Source organism: Canis lupus, chromosome 29 (assembly GCF_011100685.1).
Source record: "Canis lupus familiaris isolate Mischka breed German Shepherd chromosome 29, alternate assembly UU_Cfam_GSD_1.0, whole genome shotgun sequence".
Classification (NCBI taxonomy): Eukaryota; Metazoa; Chordata; class Mammalia; order Carnivora; family Canidae; genus Canis; species Canis lupus.
The window spans coordinates 29,050,337-29,068,197 of NC_049250.1; the positions used below are offsets into that span (position 1 = coordinate 29,050,337).

General features: G+C 42.1%; 1 protein-coding gene and 1 long non-coding RNA gene across 2 annotated transcripts; one reads left to right on the plus strand and one right to left on the minus strand.

The window, feature by feature from the left end:
* Positions 1-1,686: 1,686 nt before the first annotated feature.
* Positions 1,687-9,951, minus strand: LOC119866683. Its single transcript, XR_005380893.1, has 4 exons — positions 9,891-9,951; positions 5,446-5,664; positions 2,388-2,714; positions 1,687-1,797 (listed from the first exon to the last, which is right to left on the minus strand). It is a non-coding gene; the product is annotated as an uncharacterized LOC119866683 (long non-coding RNA).
* A 98-nt stretch (positions 9,952-10,049) lies between these two features.
* Positions 10,050-14,458, plus strand: FABP5 (fatty acid binding protein 5). Its single transcript, XM_038579605.1, has 4 exons — positions 10,050-10,232; positions 13,035-13,207; positions 13,566-13,667; positions 14,201-14,458. The coding sequence occupies exons 1-4, from the start codon at positions 10,154-10,156 to the stop codon at positions 14,252-14,254; spliced, it is 408 nt and encodes a 135-aa protein (XP_038435533.1). The 5' UTR covers positions 10,050-10,153; the 3' UTR covers positions 14,255-14,458.
* The last annotated feature ends 3,403 nt before the right edge of the window (positions 14,459-17,861 follow it).

The window sequence follows — 17,861 nt, forward strand, 5'->3', positions numbered from 1 at the left end:
TATTTTATTATTAATGAGAGAGAGAGAGAGAGAGAGAGAGGCAGAGACATAGGCAGAGGGAGCTTGTGGGGAGCCCGATGTGGGACTCAATCCCAGGACTCTGGGATCACAACCTGAGCCAAAGGCAGACGCTCAACCACTGAGCCACCCAGGTGGCCCATCTTAGTTTTCATTTTACTATTTCTCCCTGTAAAGTATTTTTTTAATGCCTAAATAATTACAAAGTATATTTGACATTCTTGGTAAACATGATTTGGGATTATGTTATTTCTTACTCTGGAAAAACTTTATTCAGGCACCAAGTGCAGTTGGATTATGCAAACGTTCTAATTACATTGAGTGGAAATGATTCTTTTTTCAGAATATTTTGTAATAGTCCTGCTAAACAAGTTAAAATCATTATTTGGTCCTTCCTAGCCTCTAACCTTATTTGAAATTAAAAATGTAATTGGGGATCCCTGGGTGGCTCAGCGGTTTGGCCCCTGCCTTTGGCCCAGGGCGCGATCCTGGAGACCCAGGATCGAATCCCACGTCGGGCTCCCGGTGCATGGAGCCTGCTTCTCCCTCTGCCTGTGTCTCTGCCTCTCTCTCTCTCTCTCTCTCTCTGTGTGTGACTATCATAAATAAATAAAAATTTTAAAAAATGTAATTGGAATTATTCTTCTTTTTCACTATTATTTTTCCTATAAACTCATGCCCCTCTCCCTCTCCTTCTCCATGTCTTTTTCTCCCTCTCCTTCTCTCTCTCTCTCTCTCTCTCTCTCTATATATATATATATATATATATGCACACAGATATCCATACACACATACATATATATATACACATATGTGCACACATATATAGATACACATACATAAAACACATACTTTATAGAGTTTTATTTCTAGTTCTCTCAGGTATCTTACATATAGTACATTTGGGTATGATGATGATATATCATCATCAAATACTTATAGGCCTTGTAAAGGGCTATGGAAGAATAAGTGAGCAAACATTCCATTATTTCCGAGGGTCAACCTAAGACCAAGAGCTAAAAATTACTGGAAGCAGATTTCAGCACAATAGAGATTATGGCTTTGTCCCAATCAGAACTATTAGAACATAGAAAGGGCTTCTTGGTGGGAAAATGTGAGGCCTCTATCACCAGAAGGATTTAAGTGGAGACTGGTTTTATTTGTATTGAGAGAAACTTAATAGGCTTTAGTTGAAGTAGAAGACATCTATAATTCCTCCGAACTCTAGGATTTTAAGATTCGTCTTTAGTTCTGAATCCAAGTCACAAGTGCATATTCAGAAATGAAACTATATAACTTTAAAGGATTTACTAATAATATGTATGCTCAAGCAACAGCCAATTGGGCCAAGATCAGGTCTGACTAGGAATTGCTGCCAAAAGATGCAATTAAAAATTATACAACTTGGGTGTGGGCACCAGAGGTCAAATTTTACTTCTGAATATGCACTAGTGACTTGAACTAGGTAGGTTTCCTCAGAGCCCTGCGGACTTAAGGCTTTGAGCTGAGAAAGATGAGCATGTGAAAGAACTAGAGCCTTGCCCTGTGAAATGAGAGGCTATAGCCAGTAGCTCAGTAAAGCTTAAATCAAAAGGAAACCTGTTACATTTCTCACAAGATTTGGTGTCACTATTCATGTTTATTGGAAAGTGATAAATGAAAGCATTGTTGATTCAGAAGTGATTTTTATTTTAATTGTGATTTATATCCCTACCTGCTTTCAGATAAAATATTCGATAGTTATGATTTTCTGTTCCATAATGGAGCAAACTTCTGTATCTGTAAATATACATCAAGAATAATTATGTCCATCAAAATACAATACAGTGGAAAGGCAGTCAATTAAAACAACTTTTTTTCATATAGCAAATGACTTAAATAACACTCATATAGTAAGTGATATTCAAAGGGACACTGGTAAATGATATTCTTTCCAATTTCTAGAGGCTGATACTATTCTAGAATAGTAGAAGAAAAGAGAGTTTGGGGATATATTTCAGTTTAAGGGGTTCTTTGCAAGACTGGTTTGGGTCTGTAGCTTCTAAGAGGATTAATTATTATACCTCTATCAGGTTGTTGTTGTTGTTGTTGTTGTTGTTTTGACTAACTAGAGTTTTACTACTTTACAGGATGTACTGATAACATAGCTACAGAAGTGATAATATTTTATACCATGCAACAAATGCAATAAAACTTGTCGTAACAGAGCCACATTCTTCCCCCAGGAATCACATATAGTTTCTACTGAAAGATAAGGGCATCAGAGCATGTGTGGTAAAATCATTAACCTTTGCTTCGAAATCTCTTCTCTCCAAAGTGGATGCAAATGACACAAGAAAGGGGACACAGCAAGATTTTCTGGTCCTTACCAATCTGGCTGGGGTGGTGCAGAATCCTTGTTTCAACTTGTACACTGGCAGATTTTATTATGCAAGTTGTGTATCTCAGCATGTGCCACAACCTTGAGGACAGCTAAATGTCAGTTTATTTCCAAGTTCATGGTAAGGAACTCACTCTAAAACACAGAGTGAGGTGGGTAGTGATGCGGGTTGCATCACGGTCTTGAACCCAGTATTTCTCAGATGAGATCTTTCTAATCTCCTGATTAGATGGTGGCTTTGCGGCATTTGGCACATTTATTTTAAACAGGATGTATCCATTTAGTACACCCACCTGGTTCCTGCTGAAGAGATGACCTGTTCAGACAAACAAAGAAAACTCTAGAGTTTCCAGGATACAATTGAAAGCAACAGGACTATGTATCCCTTCCCCCACCCTAAAAAGATTGTGTGATATCTTCTTGGAAAATTCACTTAATATTATAAAGATAAAATGAATTTATCTGACATTTTCAAAGACATTTAATACCTGGGAATTTCCAGAATGTGCTGAACTAAAACAGAAGATCTTTAACAAATGTTAAAAAAAAAAAAGCAGTTCCTTAGCTGGTGTAAGCTTAGGTTAACAAACTCCTTGAAGGCAATGGCTAAAAGTTATTTCACATAATTATTAGGTGATCTGAAATTGTAGTCTGACTTTAATCAAAGGAATCGGTCTTATGTGGACAGCTTCTCTGGCTCTTTGTGTGTGGGTAAGCAGAGCAGTCCACGCATGACACATTTGTCTACCACGTGAGTAGGGAAAGATGGACTATGGCCCTATGGCACTTTTTCCCTCCTGTAAAACAAACCTCAGGTTTTACATTAGATGATACTAGAGTGCCATGATAATGCTGTACTCGAAATTTAGGCTTTGGAACTGCCTGATAGGTAAGAATCAAATCTCACAACTCTTTACCCAACATCATTCATTCAATCTGTGATATTTGGAGTGAAAGAGAGCATTATTTTTAATTATACTAGGACAACACCATATCATGGCTATGCAAAAAACAGTGCAGTCAGTTCTGCTAACCAACACAGAAAAGCCATTAGGAAACCAGGCTTTGTCCTGAGAGATTAACTATGTATGTTGAGGCTGCAAAGTAGGTGACAAAATTTGAGATTTGTAGCACAAATATTCTTTATTCCCACCTTCTAAATTAGACCTAAACCAAGATCATGGTTGCCCTCAATGGGTAACACCCACCTCAATGATAACATAGGGCTGGAAGAGGTGTATGAAACCACACTGTTTAGCCAATACAGAAAACAGAATGTGGTTCATTGGAACCGCAGATTGGTTTCTCACTATTTGTTCATTTGTGAGTCACTTAATTGAGAAACACCTGCTCTAAGAGGAATGAGGGCATATAAGAGGCAGGACAGTGTAGGGAAATGCATGAGAGTACAATAAACCTTTCACTACACGCTGTTGGATTTATATCTTTAAGTGTGATGGATGCAGATGTGAGCCAGTGGACAAAAAGTGTCCTACATTGTTTAAAAGTAGATGAACAAAGATATCCATCCTGTCTCTTAGCTCCTTTAGAGGAGTACACAGAATCAGCTCGATGCTGTTTTTTGTAATACTGTGCAATATTGTGTTTTGTGTAATACTCTGGGGGATTTAGAATAGCTCTTCCCACCACCAGGTAAAGAGGATGAGAGTTAGGATTGAGAAAGTGTCTTTGGTGGGCAGCCCCGGTGGCCCAGCGGTTTAGCGCCGCATTCGGCCCAGGGTGTGATCCTGGGGACCCGGGGTCGAGTCCAGCGTCAGTCTCCCTGCATGGAGCCTGCTTCTCCCTCTGCCTGTGTCTCTGCCTCAATCTCTCTCTCTGTCTATCATAAAAAAAAAATCTTAAAAATGAAGTCTTATGGATAAATATTAATAAAGAGAAATGATCAAATGGTGTTAGAGTCTGGGGGAGAGAACCTTAAATCACAGAGTATCACGTGGAAAGTGGGACTGAAAAATGGGAACGTATAATCTGCCAGAAAAGAATTCGGCCTCTTCTAGTGGAAAAATCTAATTTGGAGGTCTTTGTTTTTGCAGTTTTAATTTTTTTTGATGTATGTATGTATGTGAGACAGAGTACAAGTTGGGGGGCAGGAGTAAGAGGGCTAGAGGGAGAAGCAGACTCCCCACTAAGCAGGATGGCTGATACAGGACTCCATTCAGGACCCTGGGATCATGACCTAAGTAGAAGGCAGATGCTAAAGGGACTGAGCCACCCAGGTGCCCCTGTTTGGGCATTTTTCAAAGGACAAAGGCATACTTTATGAATTTGTCTGTGTGCTTGCAGCTGGGCCAACCTCAGACTTTGAATATAAAATTATAATATAATATAATATAATATAATATAATATAATATAATATAATATAATATAAAATAATATATATTGGGAGTGGCAATTTGGCTGATGGTGGGTTTCAGGAGGTTGAGGATGCTAGGCGATTTGTTTTGAGACAGCATTGCCTGATAAGCACAGTGTTTTTACTAAGATTTTGTGTTTATTGGGATGGTCTTACAAGCCTCTTTCTGCTCCATTTCAAGATACCCTCTTACATGTTGTTTTAGACCTGGAACACTGACTACCACCCACACGAGGATTGAAGGGACTACATATTTTGCTAATGTCTTACCATGAGCTAATGACAAAGGTCATACCCAACAATATATGTCTGGACGGTAGGAAGATCTATGTAAGAAGAGAAATGGATTGATTTTATACTGAGATAAGCCATTATATCCTCTGCATCATTTAAAACCAACAACCTTCATTATAACCTCTTAAAATTGTAACTTTTATTGTAACTTTTGCAATGTCTCCTTTTCTCTCTATTCTCACATCCAGTTAATTTAGCAAGCACATACTTATGATGAATTATTTAGGCAACTGGGAAATTTTAATGGCTATCCATTTGCAGGCACGTTGGGGAAGAATCAAACTGCCTCCAGTGAAAGGACAAAATTCATAAAAGAACTCCTTTTTTAAAATGCTTTAGTGAGAAATAATCTTATTACCAAAAACAAAAGAAAACAACCTTCCATTGATGAATGGTAGCTTGTCGTGGCTGGATACACTGAAGGATTTAAAACTTGAGCGTGTGCCTGAAGCTGTGTAGCTTCCTGATCTTATCTGGGAAGTTTTCGCTGTTACAGACAACTTGACAAGATGCAGATCCATGCTCTATCCACTTGTTAGGCTTTTCTTCTGGAACTGATTCCAAGTGGGATTTTCTTAAGGAATATCTAGTTTTAAGCTAGGGATACACAAGCATGAGTGAGCAAGACACGAAAGAGTCGGATCAAAAAACTGGCTATAAAATTTAAGAGAGAAACTAGATTTAAATTAACATATTATCCACCCTCCCTACCACATTTGAAGTCCTGATGAGCAGACAGGAAGATAGCTGCCTCGGATTAATTAGAAACAAGTCTAAATGTTGAGTAAGATAATTTTTGGAGTGAGTTTGTTCAATTTCCTGTCTTTTCTATATATTTTTATGGGGATATAATCAGAAATCCTTAAACTCGGAAGTGAAAGGCACCCTGATGTGGCAAAGCCATTTGCAAGTTCTTATATACCCTACAGCTTTGCTACTCAAAGCATGGTCCCCAAACCAGTAACACTAGCTTCGCCTGGGAGTTTGTTAGAAATGCAGGATCTTGTGCCCTGCTATGGAAACTACTGACTGCATTTTCACAAGATCCCCAGGTAAATTGTTTGCACACTAAACTTTGAGAGGTACTGCTTTATAGTATTCACTATAAAGCCCCTCCCCCTGCCTTCTTTTTTGCTGAATCTGCACATGTACTAAGAAAAGAAAAAAAAAAAAGAAAAGATGCAGCTGTTTGAACATGGATTGCTTTGGGTAGTCTCTCCAATGATTGCTTTCATGTGGTGCTCTTTCTCTACCAGCTGCATACTTCCTGGCCACCAACGCTTAGGGTCCTTAGGAAAGGATTAGGTACAACAATCAGCTTTGTGGAAGGCACATTTATCCACACAAACTAGGAGGTTGTCTTTAAATAAAATGACATAACATACACTAAACTTAGATGCGAGTTTGTGGAATATGAAGCTGACCAACTATTACACCCATCCAACAAAAGTCGAGAGAAATATTCTGTTTTACCACTAGGTGGAAATAGAGTAATTTTGAGTATATTTTTCAGGGCCATGAACTACTAAGGAGGTAAGCTGAAAGGGACCTAAGAAATCATTTGGTGTAATTCTTACCTTGTTAATTTCGTAGATAAGAAAACTGAGTTTCTGGAGATATAAGTAAAACTGCACCTGCCTTACAAATGATGGTCTTCTAGAGCTATGGAGGGGAGATTTGCTGGTAGGCTTTGGTTCTTTAACCATTTTCACTATGAATAAACGTGTCATTATCCTCCAGCATGAAGAGAAGGCACAATGTGACACCTACCTTGCCTCTGTATCGCTGCTAAAACTAGTGACCAGTGTAGTCACTAAAATTTGTAAGGATAGGTTTAGAATAAAACTATTTTTTCTTGTCCCTGTATCGTAACATAATTAATCTCGATCAAGTAATAAGGCTCCCTTTCTCCGATGAAGAGATACTCAACCATCCCATAAAGTCATACAAGATTTTAATCAGGTTTGTTTTTACAACATTTTTGGTTTTTACATGTCATATTGGGTTCAAGTCAAGTAGTCTAGAACTTCAGTTAGCAGGTCAAGGGAATACTTTATGTTTTTCAGAACTTGAAATCCATTATCATTTTTTTTTTTAAGAAAGGAAGGGAATTGGGACACCTGGGTGGCTCAATAGTTGAGCGTCTACCCTTGGCTCAAGTTGTGATTCTGGGCTCCAGGATTGAGTCCCGCATGGAAACCTGCTTCTCCCTCTATTTATGTCTCTGCCTCTCAGTGCCTCTCATGAAAAAATAAATGAAATCTTAAAAAAAAAAAAAAAAAAAAGGAAGAGAATCTGAATTCAGGGCTTTCAGGGCTTAAGGGACATTAGAAATAATCTACTCCCATCGCTTTCCATATGTGTATATATATGAAAAATATATATATATCAAAATGAGAAGCACCAGAACAACAATAATGACACGTTATTCATAGTGAAATGGTTAAAGAACCAAAGCCTACCAGCAACTCTCCCCTCCATAGCACTAGAAGACCATCATTTATAAGGCAGGTGCAGTTTTACTTAGTATCTCCAGAAACTCAGTTTTCTTATCTACTATGAAGTGTGTCACCCACAGTAGCAAAGCAATCACCATGCCCTTCTTTGGTCCAGGAGACTCCCAGGTATTTTGGCCTATATCTTTCTGTTTCTTGGGGTGTGTTAACCCCAAAAGGATTATTTCCACTCATTACATCAAAGAGTGTGTTTAAAAGTTAAGTTTTAACTCCAGTTTAAAAACTATTTCTTAAGTATTTATGTATTTAGTACCAGAATGCCATTCTCCTTTTGAAATTTCTGTGACATGGTTGATTATGATAATCTAAAAATTAGTACTCCAGTACAGAATTTTGGCTGTTATTACTGTGTTCTATACAAAAATGGATAAAACATGTAGAGCCAGCATATTAAGTATGCAAGTCCAAACACAACAGGAGCTGCCTCTGTAGGAGGCAGGGGCAGCAAGCCGTCCTAAATGTAGAGAAGGCAGCACTTGCATCACTGAACAAATGACCTCAGAACTTGAACATTTTCTCAGCTGTACAGCCTCAGGTGTGGGACATTCAAGTTCTTAATGGCACAACTACATGGCCTGAGTCACTTCGGTATTAAAATGGTACCACAAGAAAAACTGGAGTGATCCTAACATTAGGGCAAGGATTTGAAATAAAAGAATTATGGTTCAGGGGAGTAAATGTCCTGAGGCATGAGGGGAAATGACCAACCTCAGATGTCAGTTTGTTGAGGATGGAACATGAACCAGTGTCTTGGTATGGGTCAGGTGACTGGGTAGCCTCTCCTCTCAGCTCTATGAGGACAGTGAGCTAGAGGCAACCAGGTGTGGTCCTGTTTCACAAGATCTGAAGTGAGGACTGGACAGGGATTCTGGTTTTACCACTTTGCAAACATTCCCTGCCTTATGTCCTCTTTCAAAAAATGGGGATAACACTAGCAAAAATTTAGTGGAGCTCAGAGTTAATGGATAGAAAGTATGCAGGAAGCACAGCCTCCAGCACAAGCAGACATTCAATAAATGAACCTTATCTCCACCAAGGCAGCTGGCCTCTCTGCATGGCAACTTTCTCACCTCATCACCACCCACTCCTACAAGGACCTGTGATCACACAGTAAGATACTATGACAAGTACACTTTGACAAGTATAGTGTTCTACACAACAAATACAGGGTCTTAGTATAATTAAAGGCAAAGAGGAAAGCGCCTAAACACTTGGGAGTCAGAACAAACTATGAAGGGGTCAATCCACTAGCAATAAACGAATAACACATTCATCTTTTTAAAAGATTTTATTTATTTATTCATAAGAGAGAGAGAAAAGAGAGAGAGAGAGAGGCAGAGACATAGGCAAAGGGAGAAGCAGGGTGCCCGCAGGGAGCCCGATGCGGGACTCGATCCGGGGACTGTAGAATCACCCTCGGGGCTGAAGGAAGGCGCTCGACCACTGAGCCACCCAGGTGTCTCCAACACCACATTCTTGATGGGTACATTTCATAGCAATGACAGTCACTTAAACTCACACTTTTTTTAAAACTTTAAAAAATATATATTTTCATTGATGTTCAATTTCAATTTGCCAACATAGAGTGTAACCCCCAGTGCTCATCCCATCAAGCACCGTCCTCAGTGCCCGTCACCCAGTTACCCCCCCTCCCCCCGCCTCCCCTTCTGCAACCCTTTGTTAGTTTCCCAGAATCAGGAATCTTAAGGAGCTTTAGTTTGGAAACTGAACTTCTTGGGACATCTTCCCCCTGTCCTGCACCTTCTGATAAAATCGTCTAGCTCAAATCAGGCATACAGTCTCCCGGAGGCCCTATACCTGGACAGGAGTGGAGGAGGGAGTTGAGGCGAGAGGTGAGGGGCGGCCGAGGGTGGGGAGCACAGGCTCCCCGGGGAAGGTGTGGGATGTGGGTCAGTCCGCCCGACTAGGAGCAGACCCGAGGGAGGCCAAGAGGTTTATCCATCAGTCAGCCAGACCGCCCCCGATCGATCAATCCCTGCCCCGCTACCCTCCACGCCCAGCCGGGACTGGTGATTCACTCGGGTGTTTCGGAGGAAAAAAAAAAGAGTGGCGGCGTGGGAGGTAAAGCGGTGGAGCCGAGGGGAGGAGGGGAGGAGGGGGAGGAGGGGGAGGAGGGGGAGGAGGGCCCGCCCCCCCCCCCCCCCGCAGCGACCCCTCCGGTTCCCCGGCTCCGCGGAGGTTCGCAGGCGCAGGCGTCCCGGGCGGCGTGGGGCGCGCCGGGCGAGTCCCTGCTTGCAGGAAGCGCGGAGCTGGCGGGGGGAGCCACCTCGCCTCCCCCCAACCTACCTCGGTCCCCCGGCAGGTGGAGCGGGTTCGCCCTTGGAGACCGGGGGGAGAGGGGCCCCGGGGAGCGCGCGGGGGGCGGGGCCTGGCGAGGGGCGGGGCCGGGGCGGGGCCTGGCGAGGGGCGCCTCCCATTGGCCCCTCGGAGCCGCCCGGCGCGCGCCGCCTTTATAAGGCCGCCGCGGCGGTGTTCCTGCCGCCAGCCCCGCCGCCCCGCCGCCCCGCCGCCCCGCCGCTCCGCTCGCCCGCCCGCCGCCCGCGCCCACCATGGCCACCATTCAGCAGCTGGTAGGAAGATGGCGCTTAGTGGAGAGCAAGGGCTTTGACGAATACATGAAGGAAGTAGGTGAGGCTCCCGGCCCGGCGGCGCCGTCCGCGTGCCGAGCCCGGCTGTTGGCCCGGCCCGGCCCCCGCCCCCCGCGGCCGCACGTGGCCCAGCGCGGGGAGAGCGGGCGCCGTCGCGGGCCTCCCACCTGCGCTGCCTCCCGGCCTCGGCGCGCTGCCCCCGACCCCCCCCCCCGACCCCCACCCCCAGCCCCACTTCAGGCGGCCCCGACACGCTCCCTGCGCTCGCCCTCCCCGCCCCTTCTACCCCCCCCCCCGGGCTCCCGCGCCGCCGCATCTTTGGTGCCCAGGTGGCTTGCGGGTCCCCCTGCTCCGCGGGGCGCGGTGTCCGGCAGAAACCCTTCGGAAGGGCTGAATGGGGGCCCCGCTTCAGCATCCCCCACCCCCCGCCCTCCCCGGGGGAACCGGCGGGCTCTCCTCGCCCCCGGGCAGCAGGTCGCTGCCAGCCCCGGGCGCCCCGTGGGCAGGTGGCCCGTCCCAGGGCCCGCTTGGCCCCGCTGCCGCCCTGCGCCCTCGGCCCGAGGGTGAGGGGCCACGAGGCAGGGAGTGGGATGGATGGATGGATGGATGGATCAATTGATTGAGATTTTATTTGTTTATTCATGAGAAACACACAGAGACACAGGCAGAGGGAGAAGCAGGCTCCATGCGGGGAGCCCGACGTGGGACTCGATCCCGGGTCTCCAGGATCACACCCCGGAGTGGGTTTTATTGGAAAACCGCAGTCAGAAACTGCAGAGCCGTCCTGCGGCTCATTTCCCAAGTGCATGCAGGATGGGTGTGGCCCCGCAGAAAGCCCTCGATGGCTTCCAACCCCTCAAGGCAATAGGAGTCTCTAGGAAGGTTCCAGTTCTCTCTCTCTGTCCCTCTCTCAAAATAGTACTTGATTCTCTGGTATTGTCCTTTTTTTCCAAGCCAGTGACAGTAACTGTACGCTGGTTGACACACTAGGTGGATAGGAAACAGAAAAGGACCTTTGTCACAGGCCACTGGGAAGCGGGATGGAGTACTCTACCGAGGATCTTATCTGAAAAGGGGCTTCCAGCCCGGAGACGACTGCTGGGACCACAAGGGGTGCTTTAGAAGCTGCACATCCCACAAATGTTAACATGACTGCTTTCTGGTGCAGAAGTCACGACAAAGACCCTCTCCTGAAACCTAGTCCCTGTGGCACCTGAGAATCCATCCTTCATTAGCCTTTATCCGAAGCAATGAGAGGTTAAGGCTGAATAGTGAATCTTTTTTTTTTTTCTGACTTCTAAAAATTATTTATTTATTCATTCATTCATTCATTCATTCCTGAGAGACACACAGAGAGAGAGAGAGGCAGAGACAGAGACACAGGCAGAGGGAGGAGCAGGCTCCATGCAGGGAGCCCGATGTGGGACTCGATCCTGGGTCCCCAGGATCAGGTCCTGGGCCAAAGGCGGGGCTAAACCGCTGAGCCACCCAGGCTGCCCCTGAATAGTGAATCTTGAGTGTATTTATGCTACTGTGAGTACAAGTAGAATTCAGTCTTTTTCTTTCTTGCACTGTAAATCTAGATGAAGATAACTCTGGAGAAAGCCACTTACTGCACTGATATCCAAGAAATGTTTGTGTGTGTTCACTTGTGTGTGTGAGGACCAAGTAAAGAATGCTGTTTCTCTCACTTGGAAAGTGAATGCGTTTATTGGATGGCTTGTTTCCAGGGTTCTAGAGTCATGAAGGTTGTCAAGGCTCAATTCATTAGAGAACAATCAAGGTGTGGGAAGAGTAGAGCCTTTTAGTTGTCCAAAGTGAGAATTAATGACTTCACTAACAACATGAGGTGCCAACCCCCACACTGGCAAAAGAGAAGGTACCAAGAGGACATTTCAAGCCTCGGGGAATTTTTATCATCAAGCCAGTTATTCTGCTTAGGTTGTAGTCTCATCTGTGAAACCAGGATTTGAGCTAAATCTTAGTTTCCTTGTAAATATTAACAATAGGAAGAAATACACAGAATCTAAATTAAATAGGATATCCGTCTAGTAATTGAGTTAATCAGCTCTGATATGCATACTGTTTTTGAGGATAAAGTTTTCCCAATTTATTAGCACCATGATTGTGCAGTTAACTCATAAAACACCATGCTATTTGAACAGAATTGATTTGGATTTTGTGTCGTTTATCAAGAGCTTTTTGGGCAGCCTGGGTGGCTCAGCGGTTTAGCGCCGCCTTCAGCCCCGGGCGTGATCCTGGAGACCTGGGATGGAGTCCCACGTCGGGCTCCCTGCATGGAGCCTGCTTTTCCCTCTGCCTGTGTCTCTGCCTACCCCCCCGACCCATGTCTCTCATGAATAAATAAATAAACTCTTTAAAAAAAATAGCTTTGTATGTGTCAGACGGTGTGGTAGAGTCCTATGATACAACATTTGGTGGAATGAGTTAAATCCATTTTAGAAGCCCAGATTTCTTCTCTAGCTTTCTGAAGGCCAGCGTAGCATGGTGGCCAAGAGCTAAGCTTTGGAGCCAAACTGCCTGCTCTGTTGGTTCCAGTTCCTTGATTTTCTAGCTAAATGAGCTGGGGTAAGTTACTTTCTCATCTTGTAAAATGGAGACCATGCACTCCACCTCTCACATAGTTGTTGCAAGGCTTCCATTAATTAATATATGTTAAGTGCTGGCATATGGTAAGTACTGGATATGTGTTTACACTTGTTACTGAGAAGTGAATAAGTGAAAATATGTACAACACAGTAACTGCAATTGAATTGCTGCATTTGTGATGTAAACTATCACTTTGGATTTCTGTTATTTAACATGATACAACATCCTACAGGAGTGGGAATGGCTCTGCGAAAGGTGGGTGCAATGGCCAAACCAGATTGTATCATCTCTTCTGACGGCAAAAACCTCACCATAAAAACTGAGAGCACTTTGAAAACAACACAGTTTTCGTGTAATCTGGGAGAGAAGTTTGAAGAAACTACAGCTGATGGCAGAAAAACTCAGGTTAGTCATAAGTTAACAAAAATCACAGAAGTTTCCACGGTGATAGATTGTATCAATAATATTCTTACTGTTTATAGGCAAAACTTAATGAAAAAGCCAAATTATTTTATGAATTGAGTTCGACCAATTAGTGAAAGTACCAGCTTCATCACTTAGTCTGTTTTGAAAAATAATTTAAGGAACGTGAGAGAAAATAAGTGTCTTTTGTGGGGCTCTAGATTGAGAAGCATAAAATCGTTATGGGTTAATGAAGTAGACCCAGAAAGGAAAAGATGAAAAAATGTTGATTAAGGAAGTTATGAGCCATGGCATCTGTCTTATAACATACTTTGGAAGATTAAAAAGTGTATTTTTGCAGACTGTCTGCAACTTCACAGACGGCGCATTGGTTCAACATCAGGAATGGGATGGGAAGGAAAGCACAATAACAAGAAAGTTGGAAGATGGGAAATTGGTGGTGGTAAGTGCCAAATTTTTTATGTCTTATTAGGCTTCTTGTTTACATTCAGAGTTCACGTAACTGTTTAGTATCACTGACCGTGAACACAATAACTAGGTTTGGGTAGAAAAAAATTGCAAAGTAATAAGGTAAACATTAAGACACTAATAACTAAGAAAGCACTTTATGGTGGTGGAGACATGAGATAATGTAGTAGAGGTTGTACCTGGAGCTGGGTTTAGTCTATGTTCATTGTTACATGACAGTAAAATTTTGGGCAAGCCACCAAAATGCCCTCTTGGGCATATATTTTTCCATTTACTTTAAAATGAGGAACAATTGCCATGATCAAATGAATACCTTATAGATTTTGCAAATTAATACTTTAGTTTGCAGTAAAGCATACCTGCATCTTAAACAAAATGGCAGGAATTCTAAAAATCATTTTCTCCATCTTTGTAGATTATAAAGTTTTGTAGGATGCTGATCCTAGTATTTACTACCATTGTGCTTCAATGCAAGACTAACTTAATTCTTCACTATTGTTCTTCTAGGAATGCGTCATGAACAATGTCACCTGTACGCGGATCTATGAAAAAGTAGAGTAAAAATTCCATCATCATTTTGGACAGGAATTAGCTGTGAGGATGAACAAGCTCAGTTCAATGAGCAAATCTCCATACTGCTTTTTTTTTTTCATTACTGTGTTCAATTATCTTTATCACAAACATTTTACATGCAACTATTTCAAAGTGTTGATTTAATTAGGATCATTCCTTTGGTTAGTAAATAAATGTGTTTGTGCTATGCCAGTGTTGTATGCTTTTTATTAACTTCATAAGGAAACTAGTGAATTTTAATAAGTATGAATTGACTAAATTCTGGGGGTAGTCTTGAGGGTGCTATACTCAGATCATATTTTAGTAATTTATTTGTAGAGCTACTTCTATGGCAAATACACTACCAGTCAGGGATGCCTGGGTGGCTCAGTTGGTTAAGTGTGTGCCTTTGGCTCAGGTCATGATCTCATGGTCCTGGGATTGAGGCCCACTTCAGGCTCCTTGCTTGTCGGTCTCTCTCTCTCAAATAAAAACAAAACAACAAAAAAACACTACCTATCATCTAAGCTTGCCCTACACTATTTGGACTTTGTATCAACTCAGAAATCCTAAATTTCTGGCAAGACTATTCTCATTAAAAAAGAACTACATAAACTTTGTAATTTAAATATTAGAATAAAAGTCAAATTATCATCATTGACCACTGATCATACTTTTTTTTCTGATCATACTTTTAATAGTGTAATTACAACTATTTTTCAGGAATTCTGCAACCCCAGATTCCTTTAATTAACTTTTTGAGGACTTACATGTGCAGGCAGTGTTCTAGAGGTTGAGGCATATCTAGACACCAGGTCAAATCATCTTCACTGTGAGGAAAAACACCACCTTTGGAATAACACAATGGGTTTATTAACAAAAGCCGTAGAAGTAATACAGCTCTAAAATGCTTCCTGTGTGCATATATAAAGAATAACTAGAATTCTAGTGAACACCTGTTCTGTTTCTCAAACCCAGTACAAACATCTGCAGTTCACATTTGGAGAAATAGCTTGTAGACATTGGGCTAAAGCCTTGTGTGCATGATCACCAGAGCAATACTTAGGGGAAGTACTACCATTATCTCTATTCTACAAATAAGAAAACAGGTTTGCACTAGCTAACCTGTTCAAGGACATAGGAATTAGTAGAGCAGGACTGGGAACCTACATCTTACAGAGTCTACTCAACGACTGCTCAGTCATCCTACAACACTGCCTCTCCAGCTTGTATTAAGATCTCAAGACTATAACATCCCTCAGTGTAATAATTGAGACTTTTGCAAAGCCACTCTGAAATGTTAGCTGGTAAAGAGTTTTAAGAATTACTGAAAGCTAGCAGTCAGGGAAAGAGCTCAGCTCACTGACCCTAGGCCTTTGCTGCCTAATATGTAGCAATGAGCCACAGGTGTTTGAAAGGTGGTCGGTCTCTATTGGGATGTATTGAAAGTAAAATACACATAAGATTTCAAAAACTTGATACAAAAAATGTAAAATGCCTCTTTTTAAAAATATTGATTCCATGTTGAAATAACATTTCTGGATATAGATGGTTATCTAAACATATATTAAAAATAATTTTACCTGTTTCTTAGGTTTTTCTGTCGTGGCTACAGAAAATTTTCAAATTATATGTGCTGGCATTTTTGTGTCCATGTCTTTATTGGACAGTGCTGCTCTGAACTTCCTTTTCTCTCTGAATTTCCATCTTGCTTATTTTGATTTTCATGCTAGAGTTCCTCTTTCATCCTCTTTTTTCACTTCTAATAATGGTGTACACTTAATTCTCCTTGGGCCAAATACTTCAAGGGTTTTGTAATTCTCAGAAGCACCCTACATTATGTGCATTAACTATTGTTTTCTGCCTTGTTTAGATGAGCAAACAAAGGCTCAGAGTCTTGGTAGTGGGGTTGCAAGGCATAAAGTGAGTACAAGGCAGACAACATTTTGGAGCACAAGTTCATCTGATGGTAAAGCCAGTGCTACTAGCCATCCTTTTCTAATACCTTTACTGCCTCAGTTTATGGATTGTGGAGTGTTGCCTGAGGGATGGTAGCCCCATGTTTCTTACATGGGAACTGTTGACATTTTGGGTGAGAGAAGTTTTCACTATGCTGAAGTAGGGCAAGCATCATAAGACTCTTAACATCCTAAGATTGTGGCCACAGAATACTCATCGTTCCTTCCTATCAGTCTACCCCAAACACCTTCTACATTACCAAATAAAAGTATGTTATCATACCCAGTTGTGAACCACTGGGTAGAGCAAATGTATCTCAATTGTATGCTACCTGGTGTCAAGTAAGCGCTTCTTTCTCCTAAGGGATCATTTAATGTCAGTTGACCCCTTAGCACAAGATGAACTTTGTAAAAAGAGACTACATTACCTGACTCATACAATTGTTTTAAATATTAAATGAGATAATGTATGCAAAGCACTTAGCCCAGGGCCCAGCACACAGTAAAGGCCCAATGTCTCTAGTACTGCTCAATAGAACTTTCTACAGTGAAACAGGCTATAACATCTGCACTATCCAATAGAGTGGCCACTAACCATATGTTTGTGGTATTGAACACTTGAGGTGCGGTTAAGGAATTGAATTTTTTGTTTAAATTTAATCAATTAAAATGTAATTTTAATATCCATGATGCTAATCTGTTTTCCAAAATTGAATTTCTTATTTTTGATCCCAAACCTATTCCTCTTGCAGTAATCTCCATTTTAATACATGGGAATGGCATTTTTCCAGTTCCCAACCTATAAGCCTAGAGAGTGATCTTTAATTCCTTTCTCTCTGATAACATATCTAATCCATTAGCAAATTATTTCAGCTTTACCTTCAGACTATATTTAGAACTCAGTTACTTTTCACCCCTTCAGCAAATACCACCTGGTTCAAACACCATCTCTCCTTAGCTCTCCTGTCAGCATTTTTATTCTTCCAAAGCTGTCATTTAAAAAAATAGCTAAATTAAATTATATACTCCTCTGTTAGGAAGCTAAAGTCCCCACAGAGGTCCTATCCAATCTTGTCTGTCTCCCAACTTCCCAACATCTCCTGATTTCTTCTCCTACCACTCTCCTCTCAAACATTTCCCTTTAGCCACTGACTGTTGTTGACACAGTGTGGTCCTGCCTCAGGACTTTTGCACTTGTTGCCTCTGCCTGTAACAATCTTTCGTGAGGAATCTGCCGCCCAGGCTTCTCAGTTTTCTCACTTCCTTCAGGTCTCTTCTCAAATGTCACCCTAGCAATGAGTCATTCCCAGATCACACTATATATAATAGCTATCATCCCTCCCCCAAGTTCTATTCCCTCCCACTGTCTTTGCCCTTACCACCAGTCCTGACTAGCTATATATTTCCTTTAAAAAGTTGGAGGAGGGGGCAGTTATCCATCTCTCCCACTGGAAAGTAAGTTCCATGAAGAAGGGACTTTATTTTTACACTTTTCTCTTTCTCTAGCATTCAATTAGGAAGCAACTTGGCACACAGAAGATACTTAATAAATATCTGTTGAATGATTAAATTCTTTAATTAATGGCTTCTTTGTGCCTGTTTAACACATTTTAATATTATTTAAGAGCCTTTATGATTTTGCTTCAACTTACTTTTGA